The sequence below is a fragment of the Mytilus edulis genome, chromosome 1 (genome assembly GCF_963676685.1).
Source record: "Mytilus edulis chromosome 1, xbMytEdul2.2, whole genome shotgun sequence".
Lineage (NCBI taxonomy): Eukaryota > Metazoa > Mollusca > Bivalvia > Mytilida > Mytilidae > Mytilus > Mytilus edulis.
The window spans coordinates 115,205,087-115,232,625 of NC_092344.1; the positions used below are offsets into that span (position 1 = coordinate 115,205,087).

Below are 27,539 nucleotides of genomic sequence, written 5' to 3' on the forward strand. Positions count from 1 at the left end.
AGATTAACTGGGTTATTTCACCCTTGTCTTTGGATTGCCAACACCTATACAGGACACCATTTTCCAATTTTATCTTGTTCCATTGGGCCCAATAAACTTTCAAAGTTATGCTTTGAAAAGAAATATCTTCCCAATTGGGCCTTTCTGTACCTTTCACTTTCATCTCCCGTAATTGCTTCAAAATCGTGTCGTTTTGTTGAGCAGTTGCGATTTCCACGAGGCTTCTACTCTGTACCCATTCAAAGCTGTCCGTGTTATCTTCTATGTCGACTTCTTCGGTATCGAATATTTCAGGTTCCTTTGTGGCTCCTTTCGCGACTCTGACATGTTCAATGTCATCTTTCTCAGTATTTTCTCTGTTCTTACTTTCTTGACGGGTGCAGTATGTACACGGAGAACATGGACGCCGCGAGAGTCCATCTGCATTATTGTGTTGCCTGCCAGGTCTGTGTTGAATGGTGAAATTATAGGAGGCAAGGATCTCCAACCATCTCGCGGTTTGACCTTCAGGGTTTTTGAAATTCATTATCCAATTGAGTGCGCCGTGATCTGTTCTTACCAGGAACGGGACTCCATACAAATAGTGATGGAAATGTTTGATGGATAAAACTACTGCTAACAACTCCCGTCGAGTGACACAGTAGTTCCTTTCGGGTTTATTCATACTCTTGCTGAAATATGCTATAACCTGCTCTTTTTCGTATGTTACTTGTGATAGCACTGCCCCAATTCCGTACCCACTAGCATCGGTATCTAAGATGAAAGGTTTGCTAATATCCGGATATCCAAGTATCGGAGCTGAGATTAGGCATTCCTTCAGTGTATCGAGCGCTTTTTGGCATTCTTGAGTCCATTTAAATCGATCCCCTTTTTCCGTAAGTTTATGAAGTGGCCTAGCTATGTCAGAGAATCCACGAATGTACCTCCTATAGTAAGAGCAGGTACCTACGAAACTTCGCACCTCGTGAACTGTTTTAGGGGTAGGCCACTCTTTTATAGCTGCTATCTTATCAGGGTCGGTAGCAACTCCTTCTTCAGATACCACGTGACCAAGGAAATGAACTTTTTCCTGGAAAAACGAGCATTTCTTTGGTGAGATTTTTAGATTGGCATTTTTGATTTTTGATATAACTTGTTCTAAACGGGACAGGTGCTCTTCAAATGAATCTGCAAAAATTATGACATCATCCAAATACAGCAGGCAAATTTGCCAATTCAGCCCTGACAGAACGCACTCCATGAGTCTTTCGAAACATGCGCCCGCGTTGCATAACCCAAATGGCATTACTTTAAATTGGAAAAGGCCTTTAGTTGTGACAATACTCGTCTTTTCTTTGTCGGATTCGGCCATCTTTACCTGCCAATAACCACTTTGCAGATCAATGGTCGAATACCAACTTGCGCCTCTTAGAGCATCCAGACAATCTGCTATTCTTGGGAGTGGATACGAGTCCTTTTTTGTCAAATGGTTAATTTTTCTGAAGTCCGCGCAGAAGCGCCAAGAGCCGTCGGATTTCTTAGGTACTAGTACGATTGGGGACGACCATGGACTAGTACTAGGCTCGATGATTCCTCCCTCCAGCATCCGGTCTATTTCTTGATCTGCTGCCTCCCGTTTGGCCAGAGGAAGACGTCTCGGATTCTGTTTAACAGGCCTGGCATCACCCGTGTCAATTGTGTGTTCAATGAGGTCACAACAACCCAAATCATTCTTTGATTTTGCAAAAGCATCGCTGTGTCGGATCAGTAGATGTTCCAACTGCACTCTCTGCTCTTCGGACAACTCACGACTACTTGCCATGAAAAGACCCTCAAGGTGGTGAGGTAAGATTGAATAAGTCTTTTCTGGGTCCTCGGTATTAGTAGTAATTATATTAGTTCTTACTACTTCACTCCTTTCAGGAGGTTCCGACTGAAAGGAACCATATGGTAGTGTCTCACATGTTGCAAGATTGGTGTGTCGGTAGATGACACATTCTGTGTCGATCATGTTAACAATACGCATCGGTATTGTACCATTGCTAGGGTCAACTACCGATCGTGCGACATGAAAATTCGTGTCGGTACTTGGCTCTTCTGGTTCAACAATAGCGTCAGAAATATGACTCGAATCTCCTACTATTGTTGCTCTTATAATGGATTCCGAAAAAGGTGGTAATGTAACATTTTCATCAATGGTAACCTTAAAAATAGTCGCCATTTGCGACTCTTTCTGACATGCAATCTCAGTGCCTCCAAATGTTATAGTACCCTTGCCAAGGTCAATCTTACAGTTGTGTCGGTTTAGTAAATCATATCCCAAAATAGCCGGAGTATCAATATCGGCTATCAATAAGATGTGTTGAAAACATTTCCCGTTTATTGTAATGGAAAATTCTGCTTTTCCATTACTATGAACGGTGGGAGGGCTAAACAATTTTCAAGCATTTACTGGACTTATAGTCGTGAAATCACATCATTAGCAACCTTAGCAACCTCATATGGTAACACATCATGATGAGATCTAACTATTGTCCAAATAAGGTCATGATATCTTCAAAAACAACGAGGGGGGGGCCATATCGAAAAAAAACAATAAAAGGGAGATAACTTCTAAAGGGGATGATGAAATCCTACACAGCCTCATCTGGTAATACTTTATGATGAGGTCTACCGATGGTCCATATTTGGTCTTGATAACTCCAATAGAAACAAGGGGAGGCCATGTTAAACAAATGCTGGATGAAAAAAAAAAAAAAAAAAAACAGGAGAAAAACAATAAGGTCTTTCCTCGCGGAGAGGAAAGACCTTAAAAACAGTAAGGTCTTACCCCACGTAGGGGAAAGACCTTAAAAAAAGAAATGAAGTACACAATAAAATGCAACCAATGAAGTAAAATACGGAATCAACACAATAATTCCGGAATGAAAAAGCAGATATCAACGAACGATTCCGGAAATGATCGGAAATTACTTTACATTCGGAAATAAACGAATGTTTCCGAATACTACCGGAAATATATATACATACGGAAATATACGAATGAATACGAAAACTAATGAAATGATATAACATTTTGTATCTTTACCAGAAAATAAAAACACAACGAAAAATTCCACATAAATATAAATTTATTCAATGAAATATACATATATTTACACAAAATACAATATTACTGTGTGAAACGTCCTTCAAGTTTTAATTTCCTTTCCATTAAATTATAAACACTCACTTTCATTTTTTCTGATCGAAGCGTGTCCATGAACAAAACATGAAGAATGAAAAAGTTTAAAACGACACTATTTTCCAAGGTCAATGTTCTCACATTCTCTCTGTATTTTCCTAGTATGTGACTGTATTTAAACTCACAGAACGCCTGATCAAAATGTTTTTCGAGTTTATCTAGTTCACTATCCATCAAACATTCGTGTCTATGTTGTGATCCATGTTCCACTTTGCATCCCTGACAAAACTTCTTTGATAATTGTTGCACCATTTCATCCAATAATTCAGCAAAAGAAAACAGTAATATAGTTGAAAGCAGTCTTTTTTCCATACCAACTTTAATTGCCACCATTGTACTATCAGTGTTCGTCTATAAATGAATGAAGAAATAAGATGCTGTCCTTTAGATAACACAGTTTCGTCCAATTTTCTTTAGTGATCAGAATCTTTTTCCCTTTAACAACAAGCTGTATTCGAGTATGTTTTCCTCTTTTCTTCACCACCACTTTTGTTGTTTCATCAATTAAACACTCGATCTGTTTCTTGAATAAATCAGTATGCAAGTGATCAAAGTCACAACCGTACACCTCCTTGGATAAATCAACCTGTGCCTGTGCCATTGATATAACTGTGTGCTTTTATAGTTGTGGTAGCGGCTTAAATTGTTCATGATGATTCATTAAGAGATAAAAGAAACGTATGGTGAACGTTTCGGTCACGTGGTTAAAAGGAGGGTTACTCGAATACTTTTTTTCCTCCCTTCTTTTTATGTGAATCTCATTTATATTTTATTTATAGAAGGGTTTGGTAAAATGTAACCAGTACAACCACTTAATAAACTAACCCATAGTTCTATACTCCCATTTTGTGTTGATAAATTAACAACTGCCGCAATAACAATTATGAAAACTATTATCATCTGACAAAAATACACGATCTCTGCTTTTGGTACATTCTGTCCGAAAAACACCACTTTGTTTGAAGGTTTTCTGTGCTCATCCTCTCTGACATCTTAACTCGAAATATATTTTTTTTAAATACACAAAATATATATATATGTCTATATTTTATAGTAGAATTTCATTAAGAAGATGTAATTTCCAATGTTCAATATGAAAACTTTTGTTATCATATTGTTGTTTTAGTTGAAATAATGTATGTTTATCAATTGAAAGTAATAAAATATACAATCTAGTTTTCTTTTCTTCGAAAATAAACAAGTTGTGAACCTTTTGTAGATATTTCATATTCGTTGGAGAAGAAAAACGAACTGATCATGTACAACAATAATAGACTCTTTTTGAATGATTTGTTGGTCCTTAAAAGGACCGTTGTACACATGTAAATGATATACATGGATTTTTTTCTTATTGGTAGTTGACAGGATCCATAAACTTGTAGTCTGCTAACACTGCATCAAAGTAACATCCACAAAAATATAGATCTTCAATAAACTCTGGGTGGTGTTCAAAGTTGTATAGAATACAAACAATGTAACCGTTTTTCAGAAGCCATGTTTCTACTGGACACCGAGATAGTTCTTCATGATGAAGTTTATCAACCCTGTTCCTTATCAAATTTGCAGTCTTTTTGGGACCTCTTCGTGATCGTCTGATCTTCCCTGTTAGTTCTCTTTCTCTTAAAAGTGTATACATATTAAAATTTTGGAGATTCATACTGTTTGTTCTTATAAAATTACTAATGATGTATGCTATATAGTAAACGTTTTTCTTAGTTTATAAACTTTTTACATTTAGATTATACGTTTACAAGATTAAACTTTAGGATGTTAACGTGCATGTCTCAACGTGTATGCCACGTTTACAAGATAATACGTAGGAGGGTAGGGGGGATTAAAAAACATGTCCGTTAATTTTTTTCCCCACCGGATTTTAACCAGGATGTTAAGTACAAGTTAAGAAGATTAAGAAATTAATCCACTTCAGTTAAGAGGATTATAACCAGGATGTTAAGTAGCAGTTAAGAGGATTAGGAGATTAATCCACTTCAGTTAAGAGGATTATAACCCGGATGTTAAGTAGCAGTTAAGAGGATTAAGAGATTAACCCACTTCAGTTAAGAGGATTATAACCCGGATGTTAAGTAGCAGTTAAGAGGATTAAGAGATTATAGACCGGATTTAACGTCATAGTTAAGAGGATTAGCTGTGACGTGACTTCCGGTGGCGGGTTGGTGGCGGACTGACCCCATTTCATACTACTCAGATACATGTATGTCATTATGGAAATACAACTTCAAAATATTGATGGATTCAGTAGAGGATTATGCCAGACACTTCACTTGGAAACGCAACATATACCCTCGCGACACTGACCAAAGAGGAAATCCTGAATAATCATAGGTCTGTTCTATGTTCCTTTGGAATTTCAACCAAAGATGATGAACTGGATCTTCCATCACTGTATTGGTTACCTACACTACATAAGTGTCTTTACAAACAACGGTACTTTGCTGGGTCTTCCAAGTGCTCCACAAAACCTCTCTAAATTTTCATCTATTTTATCAGCAATCAAAGCCAACGCTCCAAAGTCATTGTCAAACTGCCTATTCTAGACTGAGGTGGCGTGAATCAGATGTGGATACTAAAAAAATCCAAAGATCTTTGAGAGTACATCTTATCGAACTTGAGATAAAGGATACAAAAAATACAGTTAAGTCTGCCTGATATCTTAATTTACATCTAGAAATTGACAATGAGGGTCGGTTGCAATCTAATTAAAAACCAATCTCTCATCGCTCCTGTTTTCTGATATGTCACGGTATATCAGAAAACGGGAGCGATGAGAGATCGGGTTTTAACTAGACTGGGTCGATTGAAAACAAAACTTTACAACAAAAGAGATGCTTCCAGCTTCCCAATTGTGAACTTTCCATTTCTGTGTAGCAACATTCCAGCAGCGCCTGCATACATATATATATCTCCCAATTGATACGATGTTCTCGGGCTTGTGTTTCCTATCATGATTTCCTTGATAGACTGAGGATTGCTGCTCACAAGGAAGCTATCAAACCAAGAGTTCCAAATGGTGAAGTTGAAATCATCCCAAGGCTTCGTAAATTTTACGGACGCCATCACGAGTTGGTTAACCGTTATGGAATAACCGTTTCACAGATATATCGGATATGTTCCTTATGTCGTGACGACAATACCCTTCCCTTTTCAAGAATTGGACCTGCCGAATTAGACTATTTACCGGATTTGCATAACATAAGCAACACGACGGGTGCCACATTCGGAGCAGGATCTGCTTACCCTTCCGAAGCACCTGAGATCACCCCCAGTTTTTGGTGGGGTTCGTGTTGCTTAGTCTTTAGTTTTCTATGTTGTGTCTTCTGTACTATTATTTGTCTTTTTATTTTTAGCCATGGTGTTGTCAGTTTATTTTCAATCTATGAGTTTGACTGTCCCTTTGGTATCTTTCTTCCCTGTTTTATTAGATGAAATGAAATTTGTTGGATTATCCATCTGAGACACCTGAAGATTTGTTTGTTACTTCAAAATTATCTAACTTATTGCATTGTTCTTTTTTAAGAACGAAATGGACTTCTATAGAAAATATCAAAGTAGTTTGAAAAAATTGAAACCAATAAAATCGACCAGGACTTGTTTCCTTTATGCCCAATAGGCTTCCAAAATGACTTCGTGTTTTTATATTAACTTTATTTATAATTATGCATCTTTGCTTGCCAAGACCCTTCCTCTCCACCCTTCTGTAAATGCGAAGTCCTGTTTTTGTAAGGTTTATGACCCCTTCTGTAGCCATTGCTGTACGAACTTTTCAAACTTCAATTGTTTCAAAACTACAGATATAATGAATAATAGAGATTGGCCATTTTGTACATATTCCAAGGGGTAACTTGATGCAAAGCATTATTATTTACCGTTTCATTGCATTTGAAAAGTACTTTGTTGCAAATAAACCAAGAATTTTATAGAAAATCAACAGTCTTTAAAACAGAGATTTTTGTTATAAAATTTAAAACATATATTACTCACTTACTTTTCTTTGATGTGCTAGTGTTTATTTTTTACCAAAAATGCTAACTAACCTGAAAATTCCAAAATACCTCGTGCTGAGTCACTAAAGTCGGAGCGCACTTTACAAGGTGTACTTGATTTGGTCGATATTTTTATTTGTTTTAACCAATAACTACATTAATAAACGTGTTTTAATGAAAACAGTGCTAGCACTGCATGCCATTATCTTATATCTATTAGTCATCAAATTGCCAAATATTGGAGTACAAGGATAAAAGCTGTGGATTTTCTATAAAATTTCCATATGTTTAGCATTGAATCAACACAAGGGTACATAATCCTTAAATGAACTTTCATCAATCTAATCATTTCGTGCAGGGACTTTCTATACTAAAAAATAGTTTAGGGACGACATCAAAAGTTCAATGAAGGATAAAAAACTTAATTCACATAGTTTTTTCACTGACCCCCACACCCCCTCTCTTAACTTAATTTGGGAAAAATTGATTGACCAATAGGGATATATGTAAAATCGATTTTAGATTAACAAAACTTGCAGCAATGTTGACCCCCCCACCCCCAAACTATTTGATTTAAGTTTTTTTTTATCCTACATCGATCTTTTGATGTCGTCCCTTAGAAAGTCCATGTTTACTGCGCTTTAATTTGTAATTCATTTGATTTCATAGATTAAATTTTGGACACAAAAAGTCCATGATTGGTTAAAAAAATATCTAATAGGAGGGGGTCAGTGTCAACATATTCTAACCAACCGTGCAAAGTCAGTTGTTTGTACTCAACTTCCAAAATCAACCAATCAAAATGTTGGATTTCATGTTTCGAGCATGATTTTTGTGCTCCAAGCACTGAGCAAAGTTTTATGACTTTGTGGTCTCACTCCCGGCACGTTTATAGTGGTTATTATACTTCATCCTTATTCGACCAATTCATAGGGGTACCTAATAGATTCCAATGACGAGACATGAAAAATAGAACTTAAAATTTTCTTTACAGAAGAACAACAATACTAAGCCTAAATCTGTTAGTGAGGAAATACTTTGCGGAGTTTCTCCCATCACTGGTCCTATTATTATTCAGTTTATAAAACGGTGGATTGATTTAGATCAGATGACTTTTCACATATCTAAAATTCTTTCGCTTCCTGGACCAAAGGGCGGAGTATCTAGGTTGTTTAGTAAAATGGTAAGTCGTTTTTAACATAAAATTGACAACGTTGAACTGCACATTGAAACACAAATGCAATATTTGACGAGTGACAGTGATCCAATTTCGACATGCGGCACCAATATTCTATTTTTAGACCAAGTAGCTATTGGCAATACACTTTAATCTCTATCAGCTGTTTATAGCTTGGCATGGGATCCTCAGTTTCAGCCAGTGAGGTAATTCTTTGGAAGCATCCATTCGTCTTATTTAAGGGGGATGACATGGGTTTCTTTTTTGGATTTTTTGTTTGTTTCAGCATACATAAATACAATAATTATCAATATAAAATTATACAATAAAAAACACAATTATTTTTTTCATCTAATTTTCCCATACCCTAACCCTTGGAATAATATATTATCAGACTCAGAGCTCCAGATAAGATTTTCAGTAATTGCGAGAATTTTTTTTTATAACATCAGCTAGTCCAAATAATACATGTAATAATGTCAATGACGTCTTGAAAGGCTCTAATATTTTTTTTCTTTGACGCCTTACTTTGACGAAGTAAGGCGTCAAAGAAAAAAATTAATATGAGGCAGGCATAACCTGTGAATGGGGACGAAGTCTGTATGTATTATTTTCTTACCTCAAACATGTAAATAAAGGACACGGAAATACCGTAACGTTCCCGATTTCGGTTCTGTGGTTAGGGATTTAGCTGTGACGTTGTTTAAATTATGACGTCATATTCAATGTAAACAAAAGAAACGCTTCCATCAGGTAACTTTTTTTCAAATCAAACAATTATTAAAAATGAAATTGTATTGAGTTCCAATCTTATATTTTACTAGACTGATACATATAATTTTCTTTTCATAGTCTCATGCAAACAAGACAGATTTCTGCGCAAATGCGGGGAAAACGGGAACAGGAACTAGATCTGAAAAAAAAAGTTAACGATTTTGAGTTCATTAGTCATGTTAGTAGAATGAAAAATTCGGGAAATTTTCCCGATTTTTTTTTAATTTTTTTTTTTATTGATTTTTCTACTGTAATTGGGGACGAATATAATAGCCATTCAAGACGTCATAATTATTTGGACTAAACATCAGCCAGGAACTTTCGAAAAGTATCTGCATCGGCAAATTCAATTCCAACACTTCAGACATTTACCTGAATTGCGTGGCAGTGAACAAAAAAAATCACAGTGTCTTCCACTCGTTCATCTGTTAGTCCAGTCTTCTTTGCACTCTCACATGTATCAGTATGCCAGAATCATAGTTCAGGGACCAGCTGAAGTCCAACTCTGGGTACAGAATTTTCTTGCAGTCTTGAAGACCCATTGGTGACCTTCAGTTGTTTTTATACTCTTTTGTCAGTTTTTTGTCATTATAACACATTACCACTGATTGCTTAAGAAGGGTCATGCTTGAGTGATTCCCTCTTTAATTAACCATGTTTTTCCCCAAAAAGGGGGAGTAGACTCCCAGCCCCCTCAAAATTCACCTTTGTTAACACATGCAGTGTGCTTGTAGAATATTAACTTTACAAAACTTTATGCTTCATACAGGCAGCAGAAAAAGATTGGTGGAAAAAAGCAGCATCTATTTATGAATTTTCTGCCAAAGATATTGATGGCAATGAAGTATCATTAGAAAAATATAAGTAAGTAATCATTTAGGAGGAACCTTGGTAAGGACATTAATTGTTATGATGTCCAATCTGGCTCTGATGTCACTTATCAGTCATTATCATTCAACAGATTCTGTAAAGAACCAAATACATGTACTTAAATATACATGAACATTTATGACATTCAACAACTGATAAAGTTCAGGCCTTGGGATAAACAAATCAAAAAGATGGTGCTAAAATGGTTATTTATGTCAGTTTGTCAGGAAGAACTTAATTAGTTGTATTTTAATTATTGTATGCAAAAATGGTGAAATGTTAATCAAATTCTTTCTAATGCAAATTTTGAGTCAACATGATGAATGCAATGCATGTGTGTTTACCGGTAAAAACTTTATATTTTGTCTGACAGCCAAATGGGGGACTACAGATATATTATGGCATATTATGGTGGTTGACCATGTCCTTATTGTCATAGTTGGAAAATGAAATAAAAATCAAATTTGAACTGTGATAGTGTGTAAGCTTCACTACATTTAATCTGCAAAATCATTAATTGTATGTGGTCATAAGGTGTGGATGTTTGTCTGACCAGATTGTGATATTTTTCCAAGTTACATGATCAAAGTTATGTTTTCCTGCCATGGTCTGTTTTGTTTACTAAGAGTAATATAGGTGTGCTATATTAGTAAATTTATATTATACTAGTCTATAGATTTAAGATGTCCATTTTGTCAATCAGCAAGCACCTGTTCATGAACCGCTGACAAGAATTTTCGCCACTAATGTTTTTGTGTTTTATTTGGTAAATAAATAGTACAAATAATAACTTTAAACATGATATTTTCTCATTTCAATATTTCAGAGGTCATGTTGTATTAATTTTAAATTGTGCATCCAAATGAGGGTTCACAGAAAAGAACTACACTCAGCTACAAGCTTTGCACGCCAAGTATGCTGAATCAAAAGGTCTTAGGATCCTTGGATTTCCCTGTAATCAGTTTGGAAGTCAGGTAAATCAATACTTTAATACCTTCTTGCATTAACATGGAATATAAATTTTAAACAAATGCGATTGTCAGTAACCAAGATCAATCATAGTTGATTTATAAGAAATTGAATATCATAAGCTTAAGAGTCTAATATTCTCAAAAAATTATTAAATCTAGTCACTTGTTTAAGACGTTATGTGGGTAAGAAATGTTGATAGACAAATGAAACAATTACTACATATATATATCCTTGCTTCTAGAAGTTGGAAGTATACAAATTTCAGAAATAAATGTGTATAGATCCTTGGACATACATTAATATTTAACAGGAAATGTTTATTTATTTGAAGGAGCCTGGAACTGAAGCAGAAATAAAGACTTTTGTCACAGATAAATTTAATGTTCAGTTTGATATGTTCTCAAAGATAAATGTGAATGGAAATGATGGCCATCCTTTATTTAAATATCTCAAACACAAACAAGGAGGCACACTCGGGGAGTAAGTATCTTTAATATCTCAGACAGAAACGAGGAGGCACACTAGGATAGTAAGTATCTTTAATATCTCAGACAGAAACAAGGAGGCACACTTAATGTAAGTATCTTTAATATCTCAGACAGAAACAAGGAGGCACACTTAATGTCAGTATTTAAAATATCTCAAACAAAGGAGACGGCATACTGGCAAAAAACAACCGCACCCTTTTTTTAAAGTTCTTACACATGCTTAAAGGCACACAATGGGAGTAATCATTAAGCCCAACCTTTGTGTAAATATCTTTAAAACAAACAAGAAGGCACACTTAGGGAGTTGATATTATACCCAACCTTTTTGTAAATAATTAAATTTTGGGAGTAAGTATCAAGTCCAACCTTTGTGTAAAAATATCACACAGAAAAAAACACACTTTATGAGGTAGTATGTAGTATCAAGCCCAACCTTTGTGTAAATATCTCAAACAGAAAAAAATATCATAAAAATAATCTATTTCATTCATCTTTTTCTTCTTTTTTATTCAGTTTTATCAAATGGAATTTTACAAAGTTTCTAGTAAACAAAGAAGGAATCCCAGTTAAAAGATATGCACCAAATACAGAACCAAACGTAAGTTTTTATCTTGGCTGCAAAGAAAGTTACAAAATGTGAGATATAGTGGATGCTAATCCAATGGCAGCAGCTACAGTGTAAACTATTTGTATAAAGCTATATGTTTTTATAGGCAGAAGAAAAGGAATGTTACATAACTTGTATATAGGTGCCCTATGTTGAGAAGTTTTCATCTGTCATTAAATGATTTGTCCCTTGTCCTTGTCCTTGTCCTCATTTTTTCATGTTTCAGAATTGCTTATAAAACTTTATTTTTTTGTCCAAGATTTTTTCCAATTATATTACATGTATGAGTAATAGGGTAATTCAATTTGTTAACAAGATCCTTACAAGGTGTACATGTCCTTCAGACTGTGTTCACCTTATACCAACCTCATTACATGGATATAAGATCTATTTTCTATATATTTTAAACAGCAGGTGAACTATATTTGGTGTATGAAATAATGTACATATCTATGTAGCCAGGTTCATATGACCTTTACCTCATTTGCATAGTTCATTTGTATAGCTTTTGATGTTTGGTCTGATTCTCATATACTATACATGTAAGCATATGGTCAACTATAGAGACTGTATGGAATGGTTAAAAGGTTTACAAAAACCAATCAAATCTAAGGAGAGAAGCAAGAGACAACCCTGAGCAAAATTTACATTTTTTTCTATAGATCTTTTTGTTTTTATCGATATTTATAGAATAACTAATCGAAGAATTCAAATAGAGAAAAATATTCAACAAGTGACCACACAACACATTAATTCACGTAGCGCATGAGTTAATTATCCGTGTTTTTTCGGTCACGAGTTGAATATTTTTCGATATTTGAATTCTTTAATTAGTTATTTATTTTATTACATTGGCAAATGGCTTTTTTTTAAGAAATTAATGTAAAACATGTAAGGAACTATATCTTTTTTCAACGCATTCACAATTTGTTTTGATCCGCCGTTATCAACTTCTTGACAACGCCTATTGTTGTGTGATGTCAGAGAGTGAAATTATCGGTTTTTATTTAACTGGGAAATCAATGTAATTCATTGCAACCAATGTAATAAATTTTTTTTTATTTTGCAATCAATGACATCACACTCTAACACTGACAGCAGCATTGACAGGAGAGGAAGCCGTTATCAAAAATTGATATTTACTAGAATTTCTTTATCTTGTAGAGTGAGTGACCCATATTCGCCGCATAATTAGTTCATTTCCACTTACCTCCGACATACATTTGAATATTTGGAACTTTTTATGTAGGTTTCAGAAATTTAACTATATGAAAAAAATATTTGATAAAGGAATTATCTTCAAAACATTTGTTAATTGTTCTAAAAATGAACGCAAACTCAAAAGGAAATCAAGTTGTTCGTGCACCATGTGAGACACATTTTCGCCCAATGTATGGTATGACCATCCTCATTATCCTGGTATTTTATAAAAAAACGGATGTTTGTTATTACATGAATTAGCTTAAGAGATCATTCCTATACGATTTTTCTCACAAATATTTACATTAAGACTGTGCATGATTGCCATATAAATCAAGGCTTACATAATAGCCAAAAATTGTTTGAAAATACCTGCATATTTCTTTATATATGTGGGAATAACCTTTGAAATGGGGTTAAATAATTATATAATTATAAATTAACAAGAGGAATATCAACCGTTCGAACATTTCAAACAGCCTTTACCATCTTTTTCGGCAAGTACTGGTAAAGGCACACAAATTTTACAGAAAAAATAGCAAAATGGCGAAAATGTGTCCATGGCGAATATGGGCCCCCCACTCTATATAAAAAGGTCTGGATGATCTTTCATTTCTTAATTCTTTAATTTTTATGCCATTTTTCTCTTTTCTTTATTGATTTCCCCATTATTCTTCATTCTTTATATTTTTTAAAAGCACTCTTTATATCTATTCTTTATATTATTTGCCATTTATTCTGCACTTTTATAAACCCCATCCAGACCCTCAAATAAACAGAACAAATATTTCCTTACATTGTATTTGATATCTATGTTGAACTTTGTAAAACTACTATCAACATTTGGATTATTTCCCTAATTCAGGAAACGATCTTGACATATAAAGCTTCAATCAATTGTTATCTTATTAAAGCTGTTATAAATTAAGTAATGGGTTTTTCATCAGGCAAACAGTTGTATTCTTTTTTTATATTTTTATTTTTCAGAGCATTGAAAAAGATTTTGAGAAATATTGGTAGTTGTGTATAAACAATAAACATATCTTTGTCACCATAGTGCATGTGACTGTACCAGATAGATGACAGACTCTGTCTTGAAGACCGTATGAAGGTTGATATCAAATCCGTTCTGGGGATGTCAACCTGAGCTATAATGGCGTGCAACTTGTCTTGCAAGATAGAGAGTGTTTCTTCATTGGCATGTTTACATCCACCATCGATGACTTGTTGTATTTCCTATGTTGTGTAGACTATATCAATTGTTATCCATGAATCATTGTTTTTGTATAAGTGAATCATATGTACTTTTATATCCAGGAATCTTTGTTTTTTTTTGTATAAGTGAATCACATGGTCAGAAAATTTATTTTTATGGATGTAATTATTACTTTTAAAATATTTAAAATTTGCTTTAGCTGTACAAAGCTGTCCAATTTAATTTATGTTTACATTTTTTTACAAGTCCTCATGATGAAAGATAGTTGATTTTAGAATCTTACTGTCAGTTTTGGTCATGTTGGTGCTAAGATTTTCAAACTTCATTTTCCTGATATGTTCTGTCCCACTGCATTTACCCCACTGCCCCATCTTTATTGTAAATTTAAAAAAAAGCAGAATGTTATTTTTTGTTTGAATTGAATTGGAGTAAACCAAAGCATTATCAAAATGTTAAAAAATGTTGTATGCTATGAAAATAAAATAAAATGCATTATTTTACACAATGTTTATAAAATCTCAACATAAAAATTTGAAACAAATTTGTTGATTTCGTTTCATGCTTTTTGAGTGAGCTGGTTGTTCTCATGAGAGAAGTCATTGTTCATCACCTGCCATTGAGAGGTTTAGCTAGCTGTAAAACCAGGTTTAATCCACCATATTCTACATAAGAAAATGTGCGTGCCAAGTCAGGAATATGACAGTTGTTATCCATTTGTTAGATGTGTGTGACCTTTGCTTTTGCCATTTGACTGCAAACTTTCGGTTATTCCTGGGAGTTCAGTATTTTTGTTTTTTAATTTTTAATTTGTCATTTTCTTTTAATTTTTTTCCATTATTTTCATACAAGATCACAAACAAACATTATAGCTTGTTGTTTGGTGTAAGCCAAGGCTCTGTGTTGAAGGCCGTATATTGACCTATAAATGAGGCTATAATGGTTTACTTTTATAAATTCTTATTTGGATGGAGAGTTGTCTCATTGGCACTGACACCACATCTTCCTATATCTATTTTTGGTTGATTAATTTGGTAATTTGTAAGACAGAATGGGTGGATACTCAAGTCAAGAGGTTATAATACCATACTTTTTTAAAGATTTTAATGAATCAAACAAAACAAATCTAAACTTATACAAACATTTGAAAATAAAATAAAAGCAGATTTATATTTAGTGTTCATATGAATTTTGCATATTTTAAAAACACAGCCTCTTATCCTCCTTCTCCCTTTGTATTTACTTGTTTTTAGAGGGATATATTCTTATCAAGTTAGCTCGAATATTTCTGGTCTTGCATCTTGGCCTGTCCCTGTGTTCTTTTCTATATATTTCCTCACCCATTGTTTCTGTACTACTGTAGTGCACTGTGTTGCTGATTTCCTCATCATCTGTGTTGTTATTGTTGGCATTCCAGTTGCCATTGTACGTACACTGAGCTTTCTGCTGGCCTGGATAAAATTGGTACCTGTTTATTGGGTTCTGTATTTGAGTTGGTGGTTGTTGGACAAATTGTTGTAAGTTGTACAGAAACGATTGTGGGTCACTGACATCCTGTATATTTTGGTACATTCCTGTTGGTTGAAGATCAGGTTGAAAGTTTGTTCTTTGATTTACCAGCCCTGGTGGACGTACCAGTTGCTGATTAAATCCTGGTGGAGGTTGGATTTTTGTTGATGTGTTATGGTTGTTAGATAATTGTTGGTAGAGGTTTTGGTCATGCCATAGTTGTTGTTGCCTTGGTTGGTTCTGATCTGTCCATAATTGGCTTGTTGGATAATTTGTGGTGTAATGATCTGGTCTGTAACTTTGATGTGACCAGGAACTCTGATCCAGTGGTTTAGGCTGAATTCCTTGGAATTCATTATTCCTGGGATAAGGATTTGGCAAGATAGGGTTTTGTACACGTGTATAGATTGAATTCTGAAAGGAAAATAATAATTTATTATTTTGACAATATGTTAACACTTTCTTTTTAAACACATACACATGCTAGTTAAATTGACGCTCTCCTTGCAATCACTGAATTGTATGATTTCAAGAGAAAGAACAGCAATGTATGTTTATTTCATAGTATTTCTTAGAATTGTTGTCCAACTTCTGAAGCTGATATTGTAATACAAACTTGTAATTTACAAGATTAAAAAAGCAGCAAAGCTATGCCTCTAACTTCCCCTTTTCAAACACTCTGAACTTGGTCTTTTCAGTCTTAAAAAGAAAAATATTCTGTTAAAAACGGTGTGTTTTTTTTTCAATACATACTGTGTTGTTCTTTATATTCTGTTGACTGTTATAGTTGTCAATAATTGTAGGACCAAGAGAAGACGCCTTTGTTGTTTGGTTGAGTGTTTCAATCTTGTTTTCAGTGCCATCTAGCATGCCATTCATTCTGAAATATCAAATTACTGTATGGTCAGAATGATTTTAATTAAATGGTCTGTTATTGAGATGTGGGATAGTATACAATAAGACATCAAATTTACAAATATCAAAGTGTATGTGAAAACTGAAGGGTACAGATTACTTTCTTTTTGCAAGGTTTACTTGGAATTAAACGTTGCTTTTTAGGATATAAAGAATGTTCTCACTGCAATATGTTGTTTGGGCTCTTTAAAAGTAGAGCTTCCATAGACGTAATATTTAAAAGATGAAATCACCAAGATACAATTACATTCAACATCTGCCTGCCTGACAAATCTTCTGTCAAACCAGCATATACGGTACGAGAGTTAAACGAAATACTTAACTTACCCCCCCCCCCCCCCCCCCCCTGTTTTGATTTCTTGTCATACTCAATGAACATACTACAACAAGAACATGATACATGTTACCGAGGGCAACATAATTTCTAGCGAAAACTGTCTTGTAATCAGCTATATTTCTTAAAGAGTTAGTATATTATTTAAAAATCATCTGATATCGTGCTCGAAACCAGTTATCAATGTTAGTAGAAAAATGCTTTGATAAAATATACGCAAATTCTGCAACTATAAACTGACTGGCAACTTAAATGAAGTTAATATCAAAGGTAGGGCTCATTCCAAACATGAAAGACTGGTATGTAATATAAGACTTGTCTTCCATGTCGGAATTAATTTCCAAACACCTGTGAGTGACCAATAAACAGATTGGACATATTGTTTTACCATAAAACACACCTTTGTGTTTCTGCATCCTCTAAATTTGATCCTATGCTGACATTTGGTGTTTGGTTGCTATCTTTCTTAAACAAACCAGCCCAACTGTTAGTCAATCTGTAAACATTAAACTAGCAGCTTTATTTGCCGACAAGACACAACTTACACATGTATGTATACATTCAAAGACAAACACCATTTGTATATTGTACGACTAACACCGTTCCTATATATTGTATGGCAAACACATTTTTAAAATGTATAACACACTTTCTATGTGGAAATTTTAAGAAATCCGACGTGAAAATATTGAATTTAGACGCCCATCTCGGTATTCTATCTGCCAGTACCACACTTCTCTTCATACATTTGTTTATCACGTTGGCTTTGTAACGTAAAATAAGTTGATCGAACAAGAAGCATGATTTATGGTACGAGTGTACAAATATGTACATTGCATTTTTAAAAAAGTTAAAGCTTATGTAAAAAAAGGAACACATAAAAATAAGTATCGACCTTGAAAAAACTTACTCTCTCTGATCCTGAACAATTGGTTTGTCTGTTTTTGGATGTTCATAAATAGTGTCTTTTATACCAAATCTGGATGGTAGATTTGTTCTTTTTTTATCCCCATTATGTTCTGCATTGCTTTGACTTTTATTTTTATCTTCGGTTGGTACACAACCTTCAAATTTCCCAGGCATTCCCGTGTCTGCATATGCTACATTTCTTGTAAAACTGTCGGAATCTTTCTTCTGTCTCATTGTAAGTCTAGTTTTTGTAGTCTTTGGTCTACATTGCTGGTTAGTCTCATCAGTAGAAGCGAGGTCAGATTTATTCACAACATTACTATTGGTAGGGGGCTTTGGTTTCTCTGTGTTTTCAGACCATATCGACTTGACAGCGTTAGAGGAAATCCTTTCATACAACCTTTTGCATTCTATACTTCTGTCCGCCCAGTCTCCGGACCCGGGAGAATCACTCAATCCACGAACATAAGCCCTATATCCGTTCAAGTATTTGTCCATTAGCTGACTAGGTTGGTCTAATGCAAGGAAGACATTCTCTGTCAATTCTGCTTTGTATTTCTCATCTTTAACATCTGGTTGATGAACATGCTCCCCGAGTCCATGAAAGGTCCTGAAAACATAATGTCTTAATGGGCATTGACGATTGAAGGTTTGTGATCATTTTTTTTTTAAATATATTCTATAGTGTTTTGTGAAGAGTCGCAGTAACTTGATTTTGCATACATTTACACAGAAAATTGAGACTTTCTTTGCATTCAAATTTTTTGGTGTTTTAAAGGGTGTTTCAAGAAATGTTGTTGTAAATGTTACAAGTACATCTGGGAACAGAAAATCTAACTATATTTATATAAGTACGTCTGAGCCAGTGACAACTCTACAACAGATTTATCCATCGGATCAACAGCAATGATGGTGATACATGGCTGTGTACATTATGTGTGTACATTATGTATATAGGGAAGAACCCAAAATTTGCAAAAGCAAATTTACAGATCTAACATTGTTGGGTTGATGTTTAGACGAGTTGTATAACTATATATATATATATGTGTTCCTGGGTACATGAATGAAATGATATACGTATGAAAGGTGAACTCGTGCAATTTTATAAAATTGTGCATGCACACAGAGCAGGAATAAGAAACTGCACATGAATACCGAAACTGATTATATACATGTATATATGATTATTACGGCCATACTTTAGACTTCCTCAGATATAGATATTTTAATAACTGGAAAATAGTTCTAAAATGTATGAATTACCCATCCATATCGTTAAAAAGTATAGCCATCTGACTTCAAATTAACATTTTTCGAAGTCCTATTGTACAAATGTCCAATTTTGAAAAAAAATGATGCTACTGAAATTTCCGTTTTTGTTTTGTTTTGTAGGGAGTCCCTGAACTAGTTTTTTTTTTGTATGCATACGTTAAATCTGCTGTACAGCGAAAGAACATTTTTATTTGCAATCGTATACATTTATACTTCAATTTTTTTAATGTTCAATTCTCTTTATCTTCGAAAGTATAAAATATTTCCAGAAATGCTAACTTACAGCCGTGGGTCAAACGGATTGTTATAAGTTAACATATCGTCCTTTCTTCCGCAGCCGACTGTACGTTGATCTTCATAGTAAGCGCTAAATACCTAGACAGATAAAAACACATTTAAGTTATTTGGTACTAGAAATTTAATTAAAATATAAAAATAAGATCAGGCGTTAATACGAAAATATTCAAATTTATATCTTGATCTTATATATTGTATGCTCAGATCGTAGGGTGCTTTTTATGACATTGGAAAGTCCAAAGAGCGAATTTGATGAATATGACTGAACAAAAAACCGTCAAGAGTTACACACATATTTAGGTGGTTAGAAACTTATTTTGTAGTTTTTACTTTATGTCTCTGATGCAGAGTTGTCTCATGATTTGGCAATCGTCAGACCACAGACTTCAGATGTAAATGTCCAATGATGTACTCTTTGACTTAACTGCAGATCCTATCTCTAAAACACACTAAACATGTCTATGGGTGAAGTTTGTAAGTAGACGAGACAATTTTAATATAATTCTAATTCATAACATTTAACAATCGACTGCTGTGGTCGATTTGTTGTGGACCTTAAAAGAATCATCAACAGTTTACAATTTTCAAATCTCAAAAATCCATTTTGAATTACAGATCAAATAAACAGAATAGTATTAAATCCAAACGGAGTGGGAATGGGTCATCGACGGGTTGAGCGTCTACTGATATGCAGGTCTAACCGTCCTACTCACCATGAATGACATGAATATCCAGACTCGTATAGTTTTTATAGCTTATTATGCAGTTTGGGTTTTGCTCATTGTTAAAGGCCGTACGATGACATATAGTTTTTAACCTCGTAGTAATTAGTCTCTTGTGGGGAGTTGTCTTATTGGCAATCATACTACTATTTCATCAGGAATGGTAGTGAATACTTCAATGATATGTCAGCCCAACTAGGCGAGTGTAATATTTGAAAAAAGACGTCTAGTTAAGGACTTTAATGCACCCACCTAACACACGGCTAATTTCTTTTTTAAATGAAAGAATAATGATTTAACTTTGATTTTTGCCCGGTCGTCACAAAATCGTACGGTGCAGTTTTTGTAAAATTGACGTTTATTTCAGAAATTAGTTGAAAATTGTAAAAATACGACATGTTTTTCAAGCAAAAGAAATTAGTCGTATCTCTTCTTTTAAGACAGAATAATTAAGTGAATTAGATTCTTAAAATAATGAAAAACAATATTTACAACTATAACTCCGCATGCTTTTGCATTCCTTTTAAATATTTGACATTTTGAACGAAAATTTTCATAATCCTGACCTTTTCGGATCTACAAGTAAATTTTTTATTAAATTCTTTTGCACTCGATCCGTTTTAAAACACACCAAATCACTCATCAGTTATCGTTTTTTCATTCAAGATCAAGACTTTATCTCAACATTTCTTAAAATCACGAATTTCTGTAATTTTATGATGTTGGGTAGCATCACTATAATTTCCGGAATCCCTTATCTATTTCGTTATCGTTTTTTTACTGAATATATTAGTCGATTTCCGTATACTTAATAGTGCTATTAGAGTACGATAAATCATATTTAAACGGTTATATTTCTATCTTGAATTTCAGTGGAGCTTAAATAGATATAAAATCGTCCGAAAATAAGATCAAATCAAAGTAAAACATAGTTTTTGAGTTCTGTAGAATTCACCCATTTCTAAATAAGGAATCGTATCGGAAAATTGTAGAAAATCTTCCGAGTCGTGTCAAATTTTCACAGTCCAGTTCACAATGAAACCCTTCCTATGCTAAAGAGCAAAAACTATCCATTGATTGACAACAGATGCATAGTCTGTCATGTATTTATTACATAGAAACTATGTAGTTAAATACTTAAATGAAGATACAGTTGTATTGCCGCAGTGGGAAAACGAAAAGATGAAGTTTACAGACTGGTCGATGAATATGAAAAAAATGAAAACATCCCATTTGAAAATACAAAATATCATAAGAGTTGCTATGAATATTTCAAAAGTAAGTACAACCTATCAGCTTCTGTTTTTTCTGTACAACGACTTTGTACTACATGTACCAATTCTACCGACCAGTCTCTTCTCATATGTCAACGAGGGCAGTAGATCTACAACTCATTCTGATTTGTCTGTTTGTATATTTTGCAAATGTATAAAGCCTATAAGCAAGTTACACAACTTCATAAGGTATCATCTGAGTAGCAAACTCAAGCTGTATTGAGTGTTAATACATATATCTCCTACTATATATATAAAAAGAAGATGTGGTATGATTGCCAATGAGACAACTATCCACAAAAGACCAAAATGACACAAACATTAACAACTATAGGTCACCGTACGGCCTTCAACAATGAGAAAAGCCAACACCGCATAGTCAGCTATAAAAGGTCCCGATAAGACAATGTAAAACAATTCAAACGAGAAAACTAACGGCCTTATTTATGTAAAAAAAATGAACGAAAAACAAATATGTAACACATAAACAAACGACAACCACTGAATTACAGGCTCCTGACTTGGGACAGGCACATACATAAATAATGTGGCGGGTTTAACATGTTTACGGGATCCAAACCCTCCCCTTAACCTGGGACAGTGGTATAACAGTACAACATAAGAACGAACTATAACAATCAGTTGAAAAAGGCTTAACTCATCAGATGGACAAAAATATCAGTGGACGTAATGATCTGATTTACAAAATAACTCATGATAATTTTACTATTAAATCTGTATACCATCGGAGCTTGCATCGCTAAATATTAGCTACAAAATTTGAAGTGAGAAAGTAAAGAGCTATTTTATTCTGAACATAAAACAGCTTTTACTAACATTTCGACGATTAAAGATGACGTGCCTGTACACAAGGAAGTATTCTGGTTAACAACTTTAATTACTTAATTTATGCCGAGGATCGCCGCCGAGAAAACTAAATAACATATTATCAGCTTCAACAAATACTAAAAATATATGGTCAATTTATAGTTACAATGTACATGTATACAGCCTCAACAAGGCCAAGGTACATCCAATATTGTATACAGTAGCTCTATAATTTTGTCTTATTCTTTTTAACTCCTTTTCATTTAGATTTATCATAACAAATGCACCGTATTTGTGGACACACCTTTGATAACTATTAACAAGTTTGACTGATCAACAGATAAGAAAAATTGAAAATGGGTCATACATTCTACATGGCATTATTTTTCTTCTGGAGTCAAAATTTTATCCAAGACAATGTCAATCTAACTACAGAAACAATAAAAGTTCTCTGCATGACTTTGGTTGGTTAAAAGGCAATGTCGGTCCGGTATGATGTTATTCAACTTTCTACAAGATTTGATCTGTTCACGCAGGGGAGGGTTGAGATTGCAAAAACATGTTTAACCCCGCCGCAATTTTGCGCCTGTCCCAAGTCAGGAGCCCCTGGCCTTTTTTATTTTTGTATGATTTTTTGTTTTAATTTCTAGAGTATATTTCAAAGCTTAGTATGACGCCCATAATCATTTCAAACTAGTATATTTTTATTTAGGGGCCAGCTGAAGAACGCCTCCGGGTTTGGGAGTTTCTTGCTGCATTGATGACCCATTGGTGAACGGGTTGGCGTCTCTTTGACAAATCCCTCATGTCCATTTCCAATTTTTAATTCAATCTGTATATAGTAGATCTTGTGTCCGCTTTCAGCAAAACCTCTGCTGTACTGGTATATGCCCATGCCAAGGAAGTTGTCTTCGTATGGATATTTTGACCGATAAGAATGATGAGATTACAAGTTAAAATGAAGCTATAATATTCCGATATCTCAATATTCCGACACCTAAATGGTCCTACATCCCATTGGTCCGACGTTTCGATCATTTAGGTTATGCGCTAACGGGATTTTAACATAAGAAAGCCAAATAAAAGGTTCAATATTAGGATAACCTTGTCCTCCGTTTGAAGCGGTGAAACAAGATATAAAAAAGTAAAACGTAGTGCCAAAGTAGCCCGAAGGTCATCACTAGCGTAATTTAAAATAAGTACAAACTCCTTTGTCAAGTGTTGTTTGATTAATAAGATATCTCAAGATACTCGGCGGCCGACTAGAGTAAAATCAAACACAGTTTAACGTACAATGAGTGGTCATATTTCCCTTGTGATGTTTTATATTAAAATTGTCAATTTGTTGATATAAATATACTAGTAGCACTTTACTCATTTCAGTAATGTTAGTTAGTACTCTTGTCATATCTGATTTAGTGATGTGAATGAAATTGCGGTATGATCCAGACTCAACATATTGCACTACAATAATAATTAAAAAAAATCCGCCCTATGGTTGTCTGATCTTGAAGCGGTTGGTAGGCTTTCAAACTAACAGGAGACCATACGCTTCCGCAATTTTAATGTACAGCTCATCATGGGACTTTCTAAACAATTAAAAATACGTCATATGTTATATTTTCCCCTTGCTTCAAATATTTTGTTTCGAATTATTTATCTCAAATTTTCAGATATATGTTTGTAATTACGTGCAATCAAATGATATGGAGGTATTATAAGATCTAGATAATGCAAGGGCGACTACAGATACATTTGTGTGACTTAATGGTTGATTTTCAAAGACTCCGAGAGAAAACGTTACGTAACATGCGTTACCGTTAAAATCAACCAAAATTAATTAATACTATGATAGAAATATATTTTCCCAACAGTAATACAGCATTCTTATAAAATTGTTTCATTTTTGTATTTGTTTTGACTCGATTTTTCTACTGGAAGTATCCGTGAATTGAAATTGCACCCATGACCTTTGACCTCGATTTAAAAAAAAATGCACCATAATTTCTTTTGACGACCGGGATATTTAGAAAGTACACATTCTTAGCTTTCCAGTGATATATAATTTAGTCGTGTGTTAGGTAGGTGCATTAAAAATGTGAATTTGGCTCTCATATCACTCGCCTAAACGACACACATAACTAATAGGTAACTACTTATACTGACCTGATTTTCATTTTCGCCGGTTTCTGGGTAGGTCGATTGCAGTGATGTTTCAATTTCGGTAAGAATCCTAAATAATATAATATCTGTAGAGCAAATACGAAAATAAATGTGCACGCATAAAGGAGATTTGTTCGGTGGATCATCAGTTTTCTAATCTATAGATTATAAAAATATATTGCTTATATATTTTCATCAAAATGTTCATTTTCATAATCATGCCATGCAGTCTAGTTTGTGATCATACGATTAAACCTGTTTTATTGTACGGTAGTTAAGTTTGGATACTGTGTGCCACTTTTCTGCAACTCAGACACACAAAAGAAGAGTATATTCTATCGAAATGTCTTCTGAAAATTTTATTCTTGGAATAATAATAAATCATTTTCGTGTAATACGTCGCTGGTGTTGATTCTTCCATATATCTTATCCATGTTAGTTAGACGAAACTGGAAAAATCGTGTTGGGTATTATCAAAATTTATTTTTTCGGACACAATATTGCCAGATACAAGATATCTGATGTAATAAGAAGTAAACAAATCTAAGTGAATGTTGAAGTCGTTATGAAAATTACGGAAAGACGATTTAAAAATATATACGAATATTTCATGAATTTCCAAGTGATTTTTTTTCACCTGCTGTATATGGTATATATGCCAGAAAAGGCCAATGACTGTTTTTTTTTATAGAGAATTCTATTCTATTATATGTTCTTTTCTGTGAATCTAATAAAGGTGTTCCGAGATTTGTTAATACGTATAGAAGAAGAAGTAGTGGAAGATCAACTGTCATTATTGAGTCTCGTTACATATTTTCTGTGCGGATTGCAAAAATGCACTAAAACTTTTTCAATTTGATACACATTATTTCCAGCATCTTGTTAGGCAAAGGTAATTTCCTCAAATATCCTCAACATCCTATTTTGTTCAAGGTTATTTTTTCCATTATTACCAGGCCAAACTATTCATTCACAAATTCCTCAAGAACAAGATCATTTTTCAATTATTACCAGGCCAAACTATTCATTCACAAATTCCTCAAGACCAAGGTCTTCGGTTCATAAAAGTCAACTATGGCCAATAAGTAAGTTCTCAAATGCGTTTAAGTTTAACAAAAGAGCGGTTAACATTTAAGTAAGACATGTGTTTGCTTTGTGTTTTTGTATAACTTACGAATCGATGGAATCTTCGTCGTCCTTGTCCATATTTGACCGGACCTTGTTTTCATCTTATTGATAAAAGAGTGACGTCAACGTTGCTAAAGGAAAGTTCCTCAAAATAGTTGATGCCTTTAACCGCCATCATATTTTATCCATCCGGTCTACCAAAACTAAACTGACAAACCGTATATATGAGAATTCAACTGCACAGTGATGACGACCGCTTTTTTTAAATAAAAGAAACCCCTGAAGAGTTTGCAACATACTCATTGGATTGATTAGTTATCTATGATATTATCATATGCTAAGGTCCATTTTTTTTTTACAACTTAACAACACGTTTTCAATATTCACAAAAATAGTATAAACGAAAAATAGATGTGGTCTAATCTTAATTGGTAAATGTATAGCATACAGCTTTTACCAAAGGACAAATTATCACATAAACATACATGTAGAATAACTGTAAGACGCCTCACGGTTTAATTTCTGTCGGTGTATCGAATAAATTAGAGAATGCATAGAAATAAAGTCAAAATTATGGTCTCCTTTTAAAATCAAGCCTATATAGAAATTAATCATGAGCCAGTCTAGATATCCATCCTGTTTCTTATTGGGTGGTGAAAGATATGTTTATTGGTCCCAACTTATAGAGTTAAAGGAAAATATTTATTTTTCTATGCTGTTAAACCTTGTTCAACCATTAAAAGAAGCAGATTTTAAGGGATTAAATTCCAAACATCTTATATCTTTTTAGCCAACTGTGTGTCGTTCGTTGTTTTTTTAAACGCTTATTTTTTGTGAGGGCCAGAGTGTGTTGGCGGTTGACGTGGTACAATCAATTAATCTTAGATATTCCTGATATCCATAAATTTATATTTTTGAGTTTTTGCGCTGATAGTCTAAAAGTGGTGACGGTTGTGATGCTGATAGCATCTTCCCTCTTTCCTCATCTCATGTTCTTCTTTGGTATATGTTTTATTTGATTTATATTTTCAACCACAGCGCCCGGACACCGGCTTATTGGTGCCGATTTTTTGTTTAAGACAGAAAATTATAAAAAGAAATTGTGTTAGAATAACACGATTTGTTGCAATTGCCAGTCAGACAACTCCTCACTAGAGACCAACGACAGATCGATATCTTAAACTGCCTGTAGTCTGTAGAGATATCTGTAAACTGTGTAATTTAAAAGTTGAAGATAAATGAATTTCATTTTATTATTACATGTACCAAACTTAAAAAGCAAATGGAAGAACTATTTAAAAACATTATTTCTGTTATACCTTCCTTTCTGATTTTTCTGAAATTAAGAAATTTAAATTTATAGTTGAAGCAGTAATGTAAGGAAGCGTATTAGCGCCACACATTTTTTTTTAAAATTTTTCTTCCTATGTTTGCATTATAACGCAAACCTTTGCGAAATTACGCAAAATTTTGCGTTAAACGCAAAAGGAAACAGCAGTTATTAATGGAGGAGGCTGTATGTATTAAAATTTATCACTTTAAAGTAAAATGCTTGAATAATTAGAACATATCATTGACTAATAATGAGCAGAATAATATAAGAAGATGTGGTACGAGTGCCAATAAGAAAACTCTCCATCTAAGTCACTATTCGTTAAAA

The 27,539-nt window shown here is 33.9% G+C and overlaps 2 protein-coding genes across 4 annotated transcripts; one reads left to right on the top strand and one right to left on the bottom strand.

Annotated features, from left to right (window-relative positions):
* The first annotated feature begins 8,249 nt into the window (after positions 1-8,249).
* Positions 8,250-15,069, top strand: LOC139501651 (glutathione peroxidase-like). 2 transcript variants are annotated; one of them, XM_071290796.1, is made up of 6 exons: positions 8,250-8,407; positions 9,945-10,039; positions 10,872-11,019; positions 11,349-11,497; positions 12,019-12,103; positions 14,300-15,069. In XM_071290796.1, exons 1-6 carry the CDS (start codon positions 8,333-8,335, stop codon positions 14,330-14,332), a joined length of 585 nt encoding a protein of 194 aa, XP_071146897.1. In that variant the 5' UTR covers positions 8,250-8,332; the 3' UTR covers positions 14,333-15,069. The 2 variants fall into 2 exon arrangements, with proteins under 2 accessions (XP_071146897.1, XP_071146903.1); XM_071290802.1 differs by lacking the exon at positions 8,250-8,407 and adding an exon at positions 8,499-8,607.
* A 687-nt stretch (positions 15,070-15,756) lies between these two features.
* Positions 15,757-25,975, bottom strand: LOC139501609 (uncharacterized). Of its 2 annotated transcripts, XM_071290731.1 has the most exons (7): positions 25,926-25,975; positions 24,755-24,821; positions 19,751-19,842; positions 18,194-18,802; positions 17,684-17,779; positions 16,788-16,914; positions 15,757-16,448 (listed from the first exon to the last, which is right to left on the bottom strand). In XM_071290731.1, the coding sequence occupies exons 1-7, from the start codon at positions 25,955-25,957 to the stop codon at positions 15,765-15,767; spliced, it is 1,707 nt and encodes a 568-aa protein (XP_071146832.1). In that variant the 5' UTR covers positions 25,958-25,975; the 3' UTR covers positions 15,757-15,764. The 2 variants fall into 2 exon arrangements, with proteins under 2 accessions (XP_071146832.1, XP_071146839.1); XM_071290738.1 differs by lacking the exon at positions 17,684-17,779.
* Positions 25,976-27,539: the final 1,564 nt, after the last annotated feature.

Excerpts from the sequence above, each read along its gene's own strand:
- LOC139501609 (XM_071290731.1), bottom strand. The coding sequence starts at position 25,957 with ATGGACAAGGACGACGAAGATTCCATCGATTC. Across the intron at positions 24,822-25,925 it reads GACGAAGATTCCATCGATTC|GATTCTTACCGAAATTGAAA; the intron begins GTAAGTTATACA and ends TATATTATTTAG. Across the intron at positions 17,780-18,193 it reads ATTGTTCAGGATCAGAGAGA|ATTGACTAACAGTTGGGCTG; the intron begins GTAAGTTTTTTC and ends TAATGTTTACAG.